Below are 20,499 nucleotides of genomic sequence, written 5' to 3' on the forward strand. Positions count from 1 at the left end.
CAGGCATGGCATGGAGGAGGAGGAGGATGCAGGTGTGTCCGCTGGTATGCAGGCAGAGCTGGGGCTTCCATCGTCATGGGAGATTAGGAGATTCCGCCTTTTTGGTCCAACACCCCGGGTCCTCTTTCTAGTCAACATCCTTTCAGGTTAGGGTGAGAAGAAAAAAGGATCCAAGCAGGCACTGGACTACACTGCCATCCTTAGACATCACCTAGGTCTCCTAGTTCTATGTTGGCTCGTTGTTTTTAGGGGTTTTCCTGGAAAACTGCAAAATTTGGTGCAATGCATTTCTCATCTGAATACTAGCTCTTGCCACTCCCATTCTCCTGGTACTTGCAGGGTCCCAGTGTCCCTCCCTGGCAAACATGGGGGGACAATGGTTAATCACCAACCATTAACAGGTAATTGAAGAAGAGCTCTCAACAATGAAGCTAATTTAACAGCAACTGGTCCAACTTGTTTTAACTCTGGAACCTTAAAAAAAATAGATAACTTTTTATTCATAACAGGATCATAGGTAAAATTTACCATCATCCATAAGGATTGAAACTTTCTTTCAAAATCAATCACATTATCCCAGACAATCTTTTGAATTTCAGCTGGAAAATCACCTTCACCCCCTTCCCATATGATCAAAGCTGCTGTTGCCTGCATCCATAACTGTGCTTGTATACAACTGAAAGCTAAAGACACATTATCTTCAACCGTACTAAGCGCTTCCACTATTAACTTGTGGTCTTGGTCCCTGGCCTTCTCCCACTTTGGCAGTACTTTTGAAATCTGCCACTGGCTAGTTCCTAATGACAATACAGATGACTGTAGGGACTGTTTTAATTTTGCTAGACCACCTGCTGCAGTGGCCAGCTTGTTCATCAGTGAAATAAATAGGGCAAGAGATCTTTCTCCTTTTTTAATGCCTTTATTTAAAAAATCAGCTCAGGTGAGGAGAAACAACAAGTCGTGCCCACACTGCCACTGCTCCTAGGAGTGTCACGGAGGAGGAGGAAGAATGCAGCTATGTCCCCTGGTATGCAGGCAGAGCTGGGGCTTCTGTCCTTTTCAGTCTGACATTCAAGGTCCTCTTTCTAGCCAACATCCTTTTTAGGTTAGGGTGAGAGGTAAAAAGGATCTTAGCAGATACAGGATTAAGTTACTCACCTTTAGACATCACTTAGATCTCTTAATTCCAGATTGGCACATTGTTTGAGGGGTTTTTCTTGCAAGATTTCATGAGGGGCTTCCTTATTTGCATTCCAGCTCTACGTCACCTCCCCCCCCCCCTACCTGAGGTTAGGGTGAGAAGAAAAAAGGATCCAAGCAGGCACTGGACTACACTGCCATCCTTAGACATCACCTAGGTCTCCTAGTTCTATGTTGGCTCGTTGTTTTTAGGGATTTTCCTGGAAAACTGCAAAATTTGGTGCAATGCATTTCTCATCTGAATACTAGCTCTTGCCACTCCCATTCTCCTGGTACTTGCAGGGTCCCAGTGTCCCTCCCTGGCAAACATGGGGGGACAATGGTTAATCACCAACCATTAACAGGTAATTGAAGAAGAGCTCTCAACAATGAAGCTAATTTAACAGCAACTGGTCCAACTTGTTTTAACTCTGGAACCTTAAAAAAAATAGATAACTTTTTATTCATAACAGGATCATAGGTAAAATTTACCATCATCCATAAGGATTGAAACTTTCTTTCAAAATCAATCACATTATCCCAGACAATCTTTTGAATTTCAGCTGGAAAATCACCTTCACCCCCTTCCCATATGATCAAAGCTGCTGTTGCCTGCATCCATAACTGTGCTTGTATACAACTGAAAGCTAAAGACACATTATCTTCAACCGTACTAAGCGCTTCCACTATTAACTTGTGGTCTTGGTCCCTGGCCTTCTCCCACTTTGGCAGTACTTTTGAAATCTGCCACTGGCTAGTTCCTAATGACAATACAGATGACTGTAGGGACTGTTTTAATTTTGCTAGACCACCTGCTGCAGTGGCCAGCTTGTTCATCAGTGAAATAAATAGGGCAAGAGATCTTTCTCCTTTTTTAATGCCTTTATTTAAAAAATCAGCTCAGGTGAGGAGAAACAACAAGTCGTGCCCACACTGCCACTGCTCCTAGGAGTGTCACGGAGGAGGAGGAAGAATGCAGCTATGTCCCCTGGTATGCAGGCAGAGCTGGGGCTTCTGTCCTTTTCAGTCTGACATTCAAGGTCCTCTTTCTAGCCAACATCCTTTTTAGGTTAGGGTGAGAGGTAAAAAGGATCTTAGCAGATACAGGATTAAGTTACTCACCTTTAGACATCACTTAGATCTCTTAATTCCAGATTGGCACATTGTTTGAGGGGTTTTTCTTGCAAGATTTCATGAGGGGCTTCCTTATTTGCATTCCAGCTCTACGTCACCTCCCCCCCCCCAGTTATTAGCAACAGCAATTGGTTTAACTTGTTAACTCTGCAGCTTAAAAAAAATAGACAATTTTCTACTCATAACAGTCAGTATTTCTGAATTAATTCCATTTAAAACTCCTAATCCTGTCCCTAATATACCAGTTAGATCCTAGATCCATTCTTATTCTGATTCTGAGGTGTACTTGTCTCTGTAACCACATTGTCCAGCCCTCAAAGGCTGTTCTTAGGAAAGAGGAGCAGTCTGGTTGGATTTCTGAGATGTTAATTTGCATTAGCAATTCAACACATTTGAGAGACCACTTTGGATTGAACAACAGTTGTTGTTGACCCATATCCCTCACTACATATGGGCCTATTTCATATACTTTAGTTTCAAGTTTGGTTTGGGTCTGAACTGCTTGAGTACTGGTGTGAGTTGTATGAGGTCTTCCCATTGTAAAAGGTATAGCTTCTATTTTAAATTTAAATGAGAGCCCAGTAACGTCATGAACCCAAAGACAAGTCACCTCTACAGGCTGTGTTAATGTGAAATTACACCAACAGTTTGATTTACTTGGGCTATTACAAACCTCACTCTATACAGGAGAGGCTGAAACACTAATTTGATTTGGTTTCTCATGAGTGGTCCCATTGACCTCCTGGCATCCTACCCTGATTTCTTCTCCTCTGATCCCTTGAAGTGCACACAGTTCCCATTCCTGCCACTCCTGCTCCTCATATACCTGATTCCCATGGATTACTGCAGTGGATAGGTTTAAATCTTTTATCTCAGAAGGTTCTCCCATGGATCCAGCATACTGATTAAAAGCCTGGGACCAAGGCCATTCAGCATCATTTTGGATAGAGGTACTCTTTAATCCCAAAACTCCAATTACAATTATACAAAAACCAATTTTGTAAATGAAATTACAAACTACCCCCGACCGCAATATACTCATTTTGCCTGAATAAGTTTTAGTCTCAGTTCATCGTCACTTTCCAAGGGGCTTCTGGGGCCTTCTTCACTCAAGAGTGGTGGATCCAGGCATTCTGCTCCTTGATCTTGATTGCAGTGAAGGAGGTGAGAAGCGCTTGAAGTGGTCCTTCCCACTGTGGTTCCAAAGTCTCTTCTGTAAGAAGCTTAACATATACCTAATCTGCAGGCTGTATTTTATGTACTGGTCTATCTAGCTCCCTGCTCCAAGTTCCAGACACATGTTTTTCAATTTCTCTGAGCTGTTTGATTAAAGCCACCACATAGTTGGCTAATGTTACCTCCCCAGTGTGGGTGGACATTCCCTTTTGTATTCCATATGGTCTTCCATAAAGCATTTCAAAGGGACTCAGCCTTTCTTTAGTTCTAAGTTTAGTTCGAATTCACAAGAGTTCCAGTGGAAAAGCTTAGGGCCAGGGTAGATTAACTTCCTGCCCCAGTCTTACAATCTGCTGCTTAATCAAATGAGTAATTTTCTCCACTTGGCTGCTCGACTGGGGGTGGTATGGAGTGTAAAGTTCCCAATCTCTGCCCAGATGGCTACTAATCTCTTGCACTATTCTGGAAATGAAATGTGACCCTCTATTTGAGGATATTGTGGCTGGAACTCGGAAGTGTGGTATTATTTCTTGTAATAATACCCTGGTCACCTCTCGAGCCTTGACAGTTCTGGTGGGGAACGCTTCTGGCTACCCTGAAAATATATCTGTCAATACTAATAAATACCAATACCCACCCTTTCCTTGGGAGTTCTGAAAAGCCAATTTGCCACTTCTGTCCAGGCCCATGGCTCCTCCCAATCTGACCAAGTTTTGGTCTGGAGGTATTCTTGGGGTTAGTCTGGAGGTAAAGATCGCACTGTCAGATCACTTGAGTAATAGTGACATATAAATTCCTGGCAATGATTCTTTCAATCAGAAAGGTGTACAGGCCCTCTATTCCCCAGTGTGTTTTCTGGTGCTCCTCCCTTACTAGTGACCACAACAAATAGGAAGGGATTACCAGCTTCCTTTCAATGGTAGCCCACCCTTCTTGTTTGTATGTCCCTTTTTGATCTTTGATTAGTTTTCTGTCTTTCTTACTATATTCTGGTTTACCTTCAAGGAAAATTTGTCCTTCTGGAATTAGAGCTACTTCAGTAATTACCTCACCTTTCGCCACTTCCTTTGCCTCTCTATCCGCCAGCTCATTTCCTTCCTCTAATTCTGAGCTCGCTCTCTGGTGTGCCTTAATATGCATAATTGCTACCTTTTCTGGCAGCTGAACTGCTTCTAGAAGCCAGATTATGTCTTGCGCATGTTTGATGTTCTTTCCTTGTGAGGTTAACAGTCCCCTCTCCAGATGGCTCCATGTGCATGCACAACTCCAAAAGCATGCCTCAAGTCTGTATAGATGTTTATTCTCTTTCCTTTTGCCATTTCCAAGGCACAGGTCACTGCAATTTTCTTGGCCTTCTGTGCAGAGGTGCCTGTTGGTAAGGGTCTAGATTGTATTAGCTCTCTGTAGTAGTTACTGCATATCCAGCATGTCACTTTCCACTGGCAACACAGCTAATCCTGTTAGTGAACCAGGTCTCTGTATTGCCTACAGGAGTGTCCTTTAAGTCTGGGCAGCTGGAGTAAGTAGCATCAATGGTCTCCAGGCAAGCATGGTGTACTGCTTCTTCTTGATTTCCACTGAGAAAAGAAGCTGAGTTGACAATATTAGCTACCACTATCTCTACATCATCTTGTTCTACCATGATGGCCTGGTATTTCAGGAACCTCTGTGGTGAAAGCCAGTGGCCGCCCTTTACTTCCAGTACTGCGGACACTGTGTGGGACACTAGCGCAGTCTTTTCTGTCCCAGGGTAAACTTACGTGCTTCTTGAATATTCAGCACAACTGCTGCTACAGCTCTGAGGCAAGCTGCCCATCCTTTGGCCATCACATCTAGTTGCTTGGAAAAGTAAGCAACTGTTCTCCTATATGGACCCAAGTCCTGAGCCAATATTCCCAGGGCAATTCCCTGTTTGTCATGAGAAAAAAGAAAGGATGGATTACTTACATCTGGAAATCCCAAGGCTGGAGCTGACATAAGGGCACTCTTTAGCTGGTGAAAGGCCCGTGTGGCTTCCTTTGTCCACTGGAGATCTCTATTTCCATTGGCAATAAGAGCACAGAGGGGTCTGACGAGCAGTCCATAGTTATAAATGCACAGCTGGCACCACCCTGTCATGCCTAAGGAGGTTCAGAGTTCTTTAATTGTCTGGGGTTTCGGGGTTTGGCATATTGCTTCCTTGCGAGCCTGCCCTAAAGTCTGTTACCCAGCACTAACTTCATACCCCAGGTAGATTACCTGCTGTTTCACTACCTGTGCCTTTTTCTTTGATATTCTGTATCCTTGGAGCCCTAAGAAATTCAAAAGGCTTACCACCCAGGCCACACATGCTTCCCTCATCTGAGTGGCTACTAGAAGATCATCCACATACTGCAATAGCCTTCCTTCTTCCTCTGGAGCTTCCCAGCACTCTAGATCTTTTGCAAATTGCTCCCCAAACAGAGTGGGGGAATTTTTGAAGCCTTGAGGCAACAGTCCATATGAGCTGGATTTTGTGCCCGCTTTTAGGGCTTTCCCATTCAAATGCAAACATTTTCTGGCTGGCTTTGTGGACAGGGAGGCAAAAGAAGACATCTTTCAGATCTAAAACGGTAAACGAGGTTAGTTCAGGTGTCAAACATGTCAGCAAGCGGTATGGGTTTGCCATCACCAGGTGCAGATGAGGCTTTTACTGCCTGACCCTAGCTGGTTGTTTTCCTTAACTTGCATAGGCGGTGCATTCTCTGCCCTCCTTGGTGTGTTAGAGGCCCATACCCCAGGAAAATCCAGATCTGTTATTTTCTTGTTAATTTCATCCTTATTGTCAATTTCAGTTTCACTAATTGTTGAAATTAAACTTAGTATGTTTACATAATGTTGATTCTTTACCTGAAAAATAATCTCACCATCTTTAAATGTGATCTTTGCTTCCAGCTGCTCCAACAAATCCCTACCCAACAGGGCCTTTGGAGAATTGAGCATATACAAAAACCTATTAATATTTTGATGGTTTGCAAAGTGTGCCTTTTCAGATTGGCCAGTTGTCCCCTTACCATAACATAATCATTTGTTATAGGCATCAAGGCTTTATTTAACATTATGTTTCCCCTGTGTCTACTAAAAATTCCATTTTCTTAGTCCCCATTCTTTCTACTCCATCCAAACTCTTTGCCTTAATTCAAAGTCTTGGGGTATAAAAATAGGCTGAGCACACTCAGCTTTAATTATTTCTGCTGGGTTTCTTAAATGACTTTAAACTCTCTTTTCTAATAATTCAAACACCCTAATACTTCATTGCTTCTTGCAACCGGTTGCTACTAAAACCCTTATAGCTCTCTTGAGTAGTCTTTGTTTCCTTAGAATAACACAAATGACAAAGTGTCTGTCTTGGTCTTCTCTACCTAAACTCTGCTTTACAAAATCTCAGTCTTTTCTAGTTCTCTTCCCGTACAATCCAATCTTCAATTAAAGCATTGTTTCCACTGACACTCACTTTGCCTCACTTTGCTGCTTTACAAAAGGCTGTGCCCGTTACAGCAAAAACTCTGATATACCCACAAACACATACCCCCCCACCCCCCCACCCCAATCTCTAATTCATGAAGGTCAGGGCTTAAGTTGCCGTGGAAGGGGGATTCCTGGAATTCCTTCAATTCCTTTTACCACAGTTAAACATAAATCACCATACTGTAGGTTTTCTGCGTAAAATGCTACACTTGTTGCAAACAAAATCCTAAAATCTCCACAAACACAACCCTACAATTCCAAGAATCAAATTACCACAATGCAGGGGAAGAACCACACAAACTCACTGGGAAAGGGGGTATCTCTCAAAGTGCCCACTTTTCTCGACACAACACAGCATACAACACTTCAGCATTTACCCATATCAGCTTCTTCTGGTCTTCACACACTCTGGACACAATCAAAATAACAGCACACAGTAAAATTATTAACTAGATCCAGGGATTTACTGGATTCACAAACTCCCAGGGATCAAGTCCAAAGCACTGGGGCAGAGGAACCCCCTGAGTTCATCTAGCCACAGTTAAAATGTGCATAGTCTACACAAATCACCACCTTTAAACACAATAAATGTCCTCACCCACATTTCTCCACTTGTTCCATTTCTCCACAGGGCGCTCCCTGCCCTCACAGTCTGCCCCAGCTAGCACCCCAGACCTCACCCAGCCACCCAGCTGCTTCAGACACGGGCAGAACTTCCCACCACACTCCGTGGGTACAATCGCTCGCTTTTTCATACACCACGCATTCACACAATTACAAACACATTAACATTAACCACAATGTCCGGACACCACAACCATGCAAATTTCGGGTTCACTCAACTCACCCGCAGAGTCGCTAGCGGTAGTGGTCGCTCTGTTGAACAATGAACCCATTCCCAGTGCCCCCAGTCACTCTATTAACTAGGGGACCTCTGCTATCAACTGTGCTCTCGGCCGATGGCTGCTTGCAAGCATGGGGATGGGGCTGTGCATTCAGATGTCTCTGAGCAGCCTACCAGCAGCCCTATCTCTCTCTCTCCCCCGGGGCCCTCTGATATGCATACCGTTTATCCACACACCAGCAGCTCGTTGTCTGTCCCCGCAAGAGGCAAGCTGAGACAGAGCGGAGCTCCTCCAGGGAAAATCCCGGGGTGCACCTAGGAGGTCCGCCCCCCCTCTGCCCCTGCAAGGACAGAGATGGTCTCCTGGCTGGCTCCCCAAAATGATTTGCAGAAAAAAACTAACTCTGCAACTTGTAAAAGTTGTAAAGCTGATGTGGTATTTTCGGGGTCCCCTGTTGAAGGCAAGGAAATGATGAAATCTGATTCCATGGTCTTAGAAGGCTAATTTATTATTTTATAATATTATATTATATTAAAGAATGCTATACTAACCTATACTAAATTATACTAAAGAATAGAGCAAGGATACAGACAGAAAGCTAGAAAGATAATAATAGTAACTCCCGACTCCTTCCAGAGTGTCGACACAGTTTGGCTGTGATTGGCCAATAAGTAAAAACAATTCACATATTGGATAAGCAATCTCCAAACCACATTCCAAAGCAGCAAAACACAGGAGAAGCAAATGAGATAATTATTGTTTTCATTTTTCTTTGAGGCTTCTCAGCTTCCCAGGAGAGAAATCCTGGGCAAGGGATTTTTCCAGAAAATATGACAGTGACAAGCCGGTATGTTTATTACAGCACTGGACGCATGTAGGGATCATTCCCCCTAAAGGACATGCGCACACCTGAGAATTCGGAACCTTTTATTTTATCCCCCTTACTTGTATATATGCTTAGAGTTTCAAAATAGGTTCATGCATATTCATTTTACTGGTTTTGCGTTACACTTGCACCACGCCTCCAAATCTCTTAGTCCACAAAAGCGCGGTTCCCACCATCGGCAGTCCACACTGATGGACCTGCAGCTCTGGGTTCCAACGCCCCAACCCCTGGCAGTGCCAAGCCAAAGGCACTCGGCGCTGGCAGTTCCATGCCTCCAAACTCCCCCAGTCCACAAGTGCAGCCTTTGCCAGTGGCAGCCCTGGGCTCCAGTGCGTCTGATGGCCGTGGTCACCCTCAGTTGGGTTAGAACTGCTGAAAGTTACTATGCTAGACACCCCTAGCTTGCTACCGCCCATGCAGGCCTGCGCGGTCCCTGTCTTGGAAACCCTGCACATTCGGTGGAAGTCCTCCCACTGCCCACAGCCTCCTGCCACCTCTAGGCCCCATCACCCCTGTGGCGTCTCACGGCTCCACAGGGGAGCCACGGCAGACCCCACGCCCCAGCCTGAGGACGCCTGCATCTCAGCCAGTCTCTGATCACCAACAGCACCGCATGCAATCTCAGCACTGTGCCTCTGCTGGTCGTCCCCATCCTCACTGGGTCAGTGCGTATCGGAAACTCGCTGTGCTCAGTGCAGCTGCAAACACTGCTCTATGCAAACTTGGCCTTTGGCCTCATCTGCACCTGCGGGCTTGGAGAACTACTGTGGTGGCTCTGTGAAACTCCACTCACCCTCTCCCGCATCCCACACCCGAGGACCCCTGCGCACTCGGCTTATCCCAAGCGGCAGCCCCACTGGCGCCAGCCACCACTACGTCACTGTGGGCAGGCACACGCCTCGGCTGATAAGCTCTGGAATTATTGCATTGCTAGCGCACCAGGAGCTTCCTGCACTCAGTGCACCACTGATCCACGTGGAGCAGCCATGCAGTCCTCCCCTGCCGCTGCCCTCCGGCTGGGAAAGTTACCTCGACTACCCATCCCAACATGGGCGTCATTTTCTGCTGAATGGTGATTTTCACTATAATTTTAACATTGTGGCTCTCACCTTGGTGATCTCCAAGTGCTCTTGGGCTCTTACAAATCTTCTGATCTCAAGCATCTCACAGGTCCGGGGGTCCCTGCTTTTGGCTTTTACGCATCCCACCTGCCACATTTCTGCCCTTCTTCCACACACATCCTGCCAGTGTCAGGGTCCCCTTCTTCTCTTACACATCCTGCCCTGTTTCCAACCGTCCACTATCCTGAAGCTTCAACAGACCAGGACAGATCCATATATTACTAATGTGAAGCTCACATTATGAGGATCTGTTACCCTAAACACACTCCCAGAACTACTTCACTCACAATTCGGGTATACACACACTTATACTCACAGTCTTCTAGATCCTTCTCCTTCTTTTTTCATTATATAGTCCTTTGTAGTCCCCAGGTTTACCTGCAATCACCAATGGTCCCAAGAGAAGTTGTTTGATCTGCTAAAATCAGCAGGGTCGCCATTTGTCCAAAATCTCCTTGGCAATGGGAGAAGAGGCCTTATATCCTGGACAAGTCCTCATTGTAAGAGAAAACTGCTCACTTAAAAAATTTTAAGAGGTTTATTAAAACTTAACAAAAATACAACAAAAGGACTAAATAAGGAAAAAGTTGCAGTGCTGGCAACTGCCTTCATGGCTGCCTCCCACGTGGCCAGTTCCTCTTCAAGACGCATGCTCAGTCTTTTATACTTTTGCGGGGTTGCATCAGCCAACCCTGGCCCCTCCCAAAGTCTGTCAGTCAGCTCTTCTTTGCCATTTATCGGTGGAGTCTGCTTTCTTATAACTTGATTGGAAGGTCAGGTGTTGTCATGATGCACCCCCTAAGCAACAAGCTTTCCCATTCCAAGCTGCCCCAGGTAAGGGGCACATGTACATGCTTTCTTTCTCCTTGTCTAAGACAACCCAGGCTGTCTGATGGTCACAATAGAGAGGAGGGGGTTGGAAAAGGGAACTATGGGGAGAACAGAGGACATCTAAACTACAATAACATAACTATACATCTATAGCTTCTCTTAATATTCACACAATAGTCATTCCTTAATTGCGAGATCCAATTATCTCATTATCTATAACACCAAGAAGGGACTTCCACCCCTTTCTGTGTGTGCTCTATCACCCATTGTGTGGCACAAGGGACACAAGGCTCTCCCTGTGCCTGTCTCCAAAAGCTTCAAGCAGAGACTCGAGCCTCTCCACCTCAGAACTTATGGGGGCCTCCACAACTCCTCTGTGGCCACCTTAGGCTGATCATGCTGTGCATGCCTTCTTCACCCACTACCCATGATTTTACCAAATCTGCACCAAATGTCACAATAATAGAGAGGCTCAAATCCACCCTTTTATTTTACACAGACTCTGCACATAGAGTTATAACACTCCTCCTCTGTCTCCTTCCTGCCCTGAAAATCCCAGCAGCTGGATATTTAGAGGAGGGAGGTTCCAGAGGTACTCCTCTGTGGATGCCAGCCTGGTCAGGGAGAGAGAAAAAGCAATAGTTTCTCACAGTGGCTTGTAAGAATTTTAGGGTGTTGTAGGAATGTGATAACTTGTTAGCATAAACAATCTGCAGGTGGTGTTTTTCCACTTTGTTTTCCGGTTCTTCTCAAGGACGGCGTGTGAGAAAGATGTTTTTTATTAACTAGCCAATCAAGTAGAATGTATCATATCGCTCTCTATAAACCAGAGAACCCTTTGTAATAAAGCTTCCTTTTCTCCTCTTGCAACTGGGTCTCTCTTGGGTCTCTATTCTTGTGTCATTCTTGGCTCAAGGGTGACCCTCCTCTACATTCCTATCTAGGTTACCATAGTGCTGAAGAAACTCCCCTGTGTGACCATTCCAGAGACAAGGGTTGCTCCAGCGAGCTGCCAGGTGCCCTGTTTCATTCCCCACCCATACCACTCTCACCCAGTCAGAGCATCACCATCAAGGCTGTGGAGGATATAAATATGCACAGAAGAAAACTTATTCCTTAAGAGAGGATCCAATGCATTTTCAGATTAATAGGTGTGACTCTTGCACCACAATAGCATACTGCCAAGCAGTTAAAAAGATGCTCCAGGAGGCAAATTTATTAGGCTAAAAATCTATTTTTCTGAGCTTAAATTTAAACAGACTTCAAACAGAGTCTGAATACATCATTGCTGATTATAGGTTCTGTCCTAGCCCATTACTTGGTTCAGTCACATGCTTAAAAATACTAGTTCAATTAAGATTGTTGGTACATTTATGCCTCTAAATACTGCTGTTCTTTATTATTCCACTGAATAAAACAGGAGTTTAATTCATTTTAGATTTTGTTTATTTGTAATGCTCTTGGAATGGAATGGGTTTCTGTACCCATTCCATCCTGAGGTTCCATCAGCAGAGTTGCAGATGTCTCATTCCAAAGACATAAAGAGCCACCAGCTCCTTCTGCAGCTCTCAGTGTTGTCCTGGTTTAAAAGAGGTGTCTGCCAAGGAAGGCGGGAACCTCCTTCGGAATGGAAAATGTGACCTCCTTCCCTCTAAATTATAACTTTGAAATTACCGGGTTTTCAGGCAAAGATATGAGAACAGGAATAACAGTTCATTACTAGTATGTAGAGGAGTACCTCTAAAAGGCAAATGAAGAACAACAACGGCAGTACAACAAACAGAACAGAAACAGAAACCCAGTCCCAGCTGCCTCTCAACCCCAGGTGCTTCCCCTTTGCTGCAGTTCCAGTCATGGCCAGCAGGGGCACTGGTGGCTCCTGGCCAGGCAGGGTGGGTGCGATGATTCCCCCAAGGCTGCAGGGGGTGCTGTAGCGTGAGCTCGGCCGCCTCGCTCAACTTGGCAATGGCGGAAGAGATAAAGAAGGGGCTTCCTTTGGAAACTCACAGGAAGAAGTCAGTCTCAGTGCCACTCGGAAAGCTGAATGGACTGCAGCAGGAACTTCGTAGTAACAGACTGGAACAGCAGAGGCAGGCCCATCCCGGAGTGACAAACAAAGTGTAGCAAAGATTCCAGAGCCGTGCTAGAAGCCGCAGAATGTTTGGGCAGGCATGGAGTGTCAGGTTAATGTGTAATAAAAAAGCCTAAATCATTGTCATAAAACAGCACAGCTGGGCAGTGGCTGCCAGGCTACTGCAAGCAGCAGCCACAAGCAGCTGGGAGATACACCCTCTGGGAAGGGGGAAGGAGTCAGGATCACCTTCCCAGTGAGGCTGCATGTTGGAAAGGTCCCAGTTCAACAGCTGCTCTTGTGAGCAGAAGCTCACCCACAGAAAGGAGAAAAGCAGTTCACAACAGAATTCCACTGTGGCAGCAAATTCGCCCACAGCAGCAGCAAACTGGGCCATTCCCCTCTGGCTCTGAGGAGACTGAGGAACTGAGCCTAGTCCCTCAACCCCAGCCAAAATCTCACAGTATCTCAACACTTCCCAAGAGAACCTCACTGCTCAGAGACAGTAGCAAACTGCACCCTTCCTACTCCTCCTTGGTTATATCTTTTGTCTCTCTTAAGTATCTGTTGTTCTGATTTCTTAGGCAACAAACAGGAGAAAATTCCCTGAGAGAAAAGGAGATGAAAAAAAATCTCAAACTCCAATAAGTGTCTAGTGCCCTGGCCTACTCCCTGTGCCCTCTGTCATGTGAAGGGTGTGCAGCCTCTGGTCCCAGGCTCCTGCCAGCCAGAGCTCAATCTGCAGCTGGCGCTGCAGCTGCACACCCAGCTCCCTGCCCCAAAGGGATTCCTCAGCTGCTGCCTGCCGGACTGCACTCATCCTCAAGCCTCATCCTGCAAGAAGAGGGGCCTAAAGAAAGCAGCAGAGAGCCTTCTTACAAGTGCGGGTCCTGATGGGACAAGGGGCAATTGCTTTACAGTGACAGAGGGCAGCTTCAGCTGAGATCATAGGAAGGAATTCTTGACAGTGAAAACTTTGATGAATTCTTGCTGATATACTGATATAGGTTACCCAGAGCAACTGTGGATGTCTGTTTTTCATGTAGACAGGGTCAGCACAGAAGACAGAGACACCAACTTCAGGAATAAATGTAATTTACTATAATTCAAACCTGCAAAGAATTGCAAAAGGATATGTAAGCAGGACATCAAATCATTAGCAAAGAATTGCAAAAGGATATACCATGCAATGCATCTAATCATTACTATAACAACTGCCTACACTGATAAAGAAAGACACATCACAAGTTACCCTAATCCTTGACCATCATCCAGGCCTGCCTATCAACTGGGGGGAACCACTATCACAGTGAAGGACAGGGGAACCACTGACAGCAGCAGGCAAATCCTGCAGGTACCTCTGCCTACAGGCAGAGAGGTTACTGACTGTGTGTGAGTGCTCCCTGTTTTTATACCATTGAATAAACAAGATACCAAAAGTTCTACTGCAGTAACACGTGGTTTCAGTCTCCTACTGGGATTCCCTCAAAGCCTTGGAAGGATTCAGGAGGAACCAAGGGAGTTGTTTGTGATCCTACAACCCCCAAACAAGGCGAGATAGGGCCTTGTCCAGTCCCTGAGTATGGAAAGGTAAATCCATGTTTTGCCAGTGAGCAAATATGTAACATTTGGTTGGAAGATTCATCCAGAGGCCAGCTCTTGGTCAAGGCCTGTTGTTTTAGCCTTAGTCAGGGCCTGTTGATCAGGACTTAGTACTTCAATGCCCCATCCCTCAAAGTGTTCAAGGACAGGTTCTGAGCCAGGCTGTGCACATTGTGGACAACTGGGTCCACTGCAAGCTATCCCTCCCTCGAAGATCACATAGCTCCCCATGGTAGCGGGTTGGAACTATGTGATCTTCAAGGGCCCTTCCAGCCCAAACCATTCTATGGCTTCTTGATTCGATGCAGCTCCTCCCACAGTGCCCAGAACATGGAACCCACCCCTCCGTGACATCAGCCTCAGGGCCAAGGGCAGCGCGGCTGCTGTGGTCACTGCGGCTGTGGCTGTGCTGCTGCACGGAGCCCTCAGTGCTTGCAGCTGACACATGCCTCTGGCAGCCATGAATTGCTTTGCCCTCCTCGTCCTGCTGACCATGGCCAGGCTGGCACAGAGTATCCAGTACACCTGCGGGTAAGTGGCCCCAGGCCCAGGGGGGGCATGGCAGCACTTGCGGCCCTCCCTGGAGGGGACCCGCCTTTCCCCCATGGCTGAACTACAACGTCCCATCCACAATGGGGTATGAGCACAGAAGCTCACTGTGATTCCCCTGCACAAATTGTCTGGGAGGAGCTGGCCTAATAAGAAGGGACGAGAACGATGGAACTGTCCAGAAAATAAAAAACTTTAATAGCGAAAATAACAAACATCACACAGGTACAGAGGCTAGGTTCCAAAGACCCCATGGGCAGGGCAAATGCAGCCAGGTATAGGGGCACAATGTACAGCCAGAAAGGTGAACTGAGGATATGACCTGATAAGAAAAAGGTCTTGATCAAAGGTGAAGGAAACTGGAAACTTGACCAAATATAGGAAAGTTCTGTAAGCATACTACTAATTCCCAAGACCCCATGGTTCCCACTGTGGCATGGTCAGGTGTCCCTTCTCAGCATACTGTCTGCCACTATCTGAGGTCAAAACATTCTATAAAAGCATCTGAGGTAAAAACATCAACAGGAACAAGATCCCACATTGGGAAGCTTCAGTTCCTTGCCAGGAACCAGGTGCTGGCACGGACAGACGCACACGCCTTAGGCTTCCCTGGCCTGCTGTGCGTGCAAGGCCTTGTGGGGAGGGCAGAGGGCTGAGCTTCAGCCTGAGCCACAGCAGGCCATGAAGCAGCATGGAAATCACTTTCTGCTTGCAGAGGGACCTGCGGGCTCCGAGCTCTGCAATCTGTCTATCACCCCACAACTAATTCTTACGGCAACATGGCATATGACTCCGGCATGACACGTGTCGTCGGTGGCGCCGGTGCCCTGCCAGGGGCCTGGCCCTGGATCGTCAGTATCCAGCACCCCTGGATACCAGGCCTGAAGCATCTGTGTGGAGGGTCACTCATCAGCACACAGTGGGTCCTCACAGCAGCCCACTGCTTCGACAAGGTCACGTAAGGAGGAGTAGGGAATGGGGACATCTCCACAACACCAGCAGTTGCCCTGTCAGCAGCATCACCTGCTACTCCCATCCCCTTTCCTCTCAGGCAGCCAGGCTGCCACACTGCTCAGGAGAAGCCCCCCTGGGCTCATGCCAAGGCTTCCTAGCAGCCTCAAGCTTGACATTCCCTCAGCCTAAGGTGTGTGAAGGCACTCACACCTGCCAGAGCACTGCTCCCTCACTGCCATGCCAGGAGACTGCTGAGCTGCTGTGGCACATGTCTCTGCTCCCTCTCAGCTCTCTCTCCATGCCTTCTAGGGAAATCAGCATGGTGTATGTGGTGACTGGGGCCACCCAGTTGAGTCAACCGGGCTCTGGGGCACAAGTGCGCCATGTCAAGCAGGTGCTGATTCACCAATACTACAACTCTGCTGACATGAGCTACGATATTGCCCTGATGGAATTGGACCATCCGGTCCAGTGCAATCGCTACATCCAGCTGGCCTGTGTGCCCGACGCCACACTGAAAGTGTCAGAGCTGCAGAACTGCTGGGTGGCTGGCTGGGGTTCCACTGCTCCAAGAGGTGAGTCCCCAAGAGTGACTTCTGGGCCAGCTCAGCCCTGGAGTGCTTGGGCTTCTCCACAGAAGAGGCCAAAGTTGGAGTCAGGCTGCAGGACATACACCTCTGCAGAGATGGGCCTGGCTTGCACCCCAAAGACTTTCAGCAGATCTAGTGCTTCTGCAGAGGCAAAGCCAAGCCATGGATCCCCCAGAAGACAGCCATGGGAGGAGACTGTGAAGGAGCTGCTGGGGTCTCATTAGTTTCTCTTGCTCACAGCTCAAAAATCAAGTGATCACTTGCAAGAGGCCAAGGTCCAGCTCATCGATGTCCAGCTCTGCAACAGCAGCCGCTGGTACATAGGGAAAATCCACACCCACAACTTGTGTGCTGGTTACCCACAGGGCCTCATCGACCCCTGCCAGGTAGGAGTGTGCCACAAGCCACTCAACCCCAGCAGCACTGGCAGTCAGGGCAGCACCACCCCAACACAGCCCGGGCCTGCTTTGCCCGGCCACTCAGTCGCCCTCCCAGCCCCAGCTCCCCCCCGACTGCTCTGGGGCCTTCCCACACACTCCCCATCCACACCTGCCTGCCCAGGACTCCCCTTGTGCCAAAAGCCCAGAAAACCCAGCTAGTGCTCTTGGCAGCACAGAGGTCCAGGTGCCAAACATCCATCCTCTGCACATCCAGGAGTCCTGTGCAGGGACAACACAGAGAACCCTACCCTATAGGACCCCATGCCATTCACAGCCAAGCTTCTGGAGGCTCAAGCGCCTGAATACAGTTCTTTCTGTGAGAGAGAGGGAGACAGCTTAGTGCTGACAGGGGCCACCCAACACCACCTTAATCCTCTGTGCTCTGCTGCAGGGTGACAGTGGTGGTCCTCTCATGTGCCAAGAGAAAAACAGTGACTACTGGTGGGTCATTGGAATAACCAGCTGGGGAAAAGGCTGTGCCAGAGCAAGGCGTCCTGGAATCTACCTCTCCACGCAGCACTTCTATGACTGGATTGATTTCTACATGAACCTGAGCCCAGATGGAAGTTCCTCTCCATCATCTCGGGCATGTAGTCATTTTTTGATCACTTCACACCCCTGGAGTCATTATATTCCCACCCCACAACCCTCTCAGAAGCCATGGGTAAGATCAACACTCTCTCCAAAACCAACTCCAATACCAACATTGGGCAAAGTTAACTGCTGCCCATTTCCCTTCAAGATTCTGATGAAATTCTTTACTCGAGTGAAGGAACTCCTCCAGCAGACCTTTGGTCAAAACACATATTGAGCAACAGGACAGCTATGGTCCAGGGCGTACTGCAGTGCACCACAACAGTTTCCTGCTGGGGCAATGCCTGCTGATCCAAAGGCAGCCTCAAGGTCAAAACCCTGCTCTGTCCTGATCACAGTCCTCTCCTCTGTGCTCACACACAATGGAGTTGACTTCCCTGAATGAAGTAAAGTTGCCTACGGTCACAGGGAACCATCATTTTGGTCCAATTCCAAATCCTGGGCAAGGCAAGGACTTCCATGGTTGGCACCTGCAGAATGAGCCTGAGGTCAGACCTGCCAGGCACAAAGGGACAGAGTGGCTCCAAAGAGCTGCAAAGTGCCTGGTGAGAAAGGAGAGTGCTCTGAGCCACCACTGGAGGAAGCTGCTACATCAAGCCTCAGAAGAGAACAGGATAAAAGCTGACACCTTGGGGGTGGTGCTCAAATGCACATGGGCTGCTAATTAGGGCCTGGTGTGAGCCTGGGCTAAGGGAACAGATCTGGGAAACTCCCAGACATGACAAGGGAAACTCCTGGCTCCTGACTGGAGTGTCAGTGCCCTAAGGCAGAGCCAGATTTCACAGGCAGCAAAGGGGGATTGATGTGCCAAGTGGTCACACTTCACAGATACTCAGAGGAACTGCTGGGGTCATTCTGGTGAGAGGAACCTGGCAGGAACTGTAGGAAAGTACACCAGGAATTCTGTGGAAGGCCAAGGTGAGTGGGCCAACACCACCTGCAACACCAAGGCTGTTCACAGGCACAGCCAACCTGTGAGCCAGGGGCAAATGATGCCTGGACATGGCTCCATATTTGGGAGGTGACAAGGGCAGAGAATGGGAGGAGTCGAGGAAGATGAGAGGGCTGTATAAGCCTGGCCAATGGAGAGAAGGAGCAGTCAAAGAGGCAGCTGCTCAGAAGCAAACTGCAGCATGGTGTGCTATTTGCCTGAGGACTGTAGATAATCATGACAGGATGGGAAAGAAACTCATTTGCCCTTAATTTTCCATGGCATGGACAGTGGCCTTTGGCTTAGAGCAGGAGCATCCTCCTCTGTCTACAGAATTCAATTTCTGTATGTCACTGGCCACGCTGGCGTGAAGGTGCCAGAAGTGCTCTCATTAGATCGAGTCCAAAACAGCCCAAAACTCACTGGCAGCAAGGGCATGGAGCCTGCCAGAGGACATTTCTCTGGCTGATGACACCAGCACAGACTGTGCTGCACCTGCATTTCACTGCACTTCTGCAGGAAGAATGATGCAGCTTGGGCACTTCACTGCTCACCCACTGTGGCTGTGACTGGATTGGCTCCTGACCCAAGCACACACATGCTTCCTGAAGGAGCCCTGTTCCACAGAATTTGTGTTTCAGGAAGAATCTTGTGGGGAAAAGGCTGCAGAGAGCAGGCTACCAGTGAAATTTCCCAGGGGCTGCACAGCCCAGCCTCCAAGAAGAGGAGCCTAAAAGAAAGCTGCAGAGAGCTTTCTTACAAGGGCAGGTTCTAATAGAACAAGGGGAAATGGCTTTACAGTGACAGAGGGTAGTTTCAGCTGGGATCATAGGAAGGAAATCTTGATTGTGAGGGTACTGAGGCACTGGCATGAGCTGCCCAGAGCACCTGTGGATTCTCCATCCCTCAAAGAGTTCAATGATAGGTTTTGAGCCAGGCTCTGAGTAACTGGGTCTAGTGCAAGTTATTCCTGCGCATAGGAAATGGATGATCCTTAAGATCCCTTCTAATCCAAACCATTAATCTAAGATCTGTGGAGTACATTGAGTAAAACTCTGCCTTCTTCAGCAGCATTTATGATCTCCAGCTGTCATTCATTAATGTTACTTTGCATGAACAAGTGTGACTATACTGTCATACGCAGAATTCCACATTTGGTCTTGGATAATAAATAAAAATTAAACCAGCAATTTAGTAACAGTTACAACAGACACATCTACACCATAAGGTCAAATTGCTACAATCACCTTATCAAATACCTGCATTAGTGCCTTCTGAGTAATGTGGCTGGTACTCATGGGGAGAGAGAGAGAAAGAGCAAGTACTGTATACAAAGTATAAATATATATCTAAAAATATAAAAATAGCTGTCACAAAAGTATTCCCTTTTGGGGTATCTGTGACAGACTTAGCTGGCAATGCATTCAGTTCTTTGTTGCGAGCTCCTACATGAGCACCAGGCAGAATGGGGGCAGGACTGGGAGCATGAGGATTCCTTACGACTGGCACAGACAGTTTATGAGATTCAGTAACGGTTGTGTTTGGAGAACAGAGGATGGAAAGATGCACATCATAGTTATCTTTTCCTATATATTGCACTTCTGGCATATAGAAAAAGAATTCTAAACCTTTATTTTGGAGAAAAAACAACATACTGGAGAAATTCCTTCCATTTGGTACCTAGACTGGGTGTTCTGACTCACAGCAAAGGCAAGAGAGGGGTGAAGATGGGATGGGACAGACAACATGTCTCATCTGATCATTCTGAGCTGGATTAAGTCTGGATTTAAGCAACCTTTTCTCCTCTCTATATACTTAGGACCACTGCAGGCAACTCCAGCTGAAATTAATCTTCAACAGCCTGTAAGGCTTAACAAAATTCTGGCTGCGCCTTGTTCCAAATTCATTCTTTGCATCTTGAGGTAATGTGAAAGGCATGAAGACTAGTGTCTCAATCTGTCTATTCTTGAGATTTTCACAAAGCCCTCTGGAGTGTTTACTATCCTGGCCTTCAATTACAAGAATATTTTAACCCAATCTCTAGATAACATGAATCCTAAAGGCATCTTACAGGTTTATGTTTTTGAAGTAATAGGATTTTTAAGATAAC

The 20,499-nt window shown here is 47.1% G+C and overlaps 1 protein-coding gene across 1 annotated transcript; it reads left to right on the plus strand.

Moving 5' to 3' along the window:
• Positions 1-15,680: 15,680 nt before the first annotated feature.
• On the plus strand, positions 15,681-17,675 carry LOC120498866 (acrosin-like). Its single transcript, XM_039702054.1, has 5 exons — positions 15,681-15,838; positions 16,144-16,409; positions 16,665-16,810; positions 17,256-17,450; positions 17,523-17,675. The coding sequence occupies exons 2-5, from the start codon at positions 16,154-16,156 to the stop codon at positions 17,673-17,675; spliced, it is 750 nt and encodes a 249-aa protein (XP_039557988.1). The 5' UTR covers positions 15,681-15,838; positions 16,144-16,153.
• The last annotated feature ends 2,824 nt before the right edge of the window (positions 17,676-20,499 follow it).

The sequence above is a fragment of the Passer montanus genome, unplaced genomic scaffold (assembly GCF_014805655.1).
Source record: "Passer montanus isolate IOZ18808 unplaced genomic scaffold, ASM1480565v1 scaffold153, whole genome shotgun sequence".
NCBI lineage: Eukaryota > Metazoa > Chordata > Aves > Passeriformes > Passeridae > Passer > Passer montanus.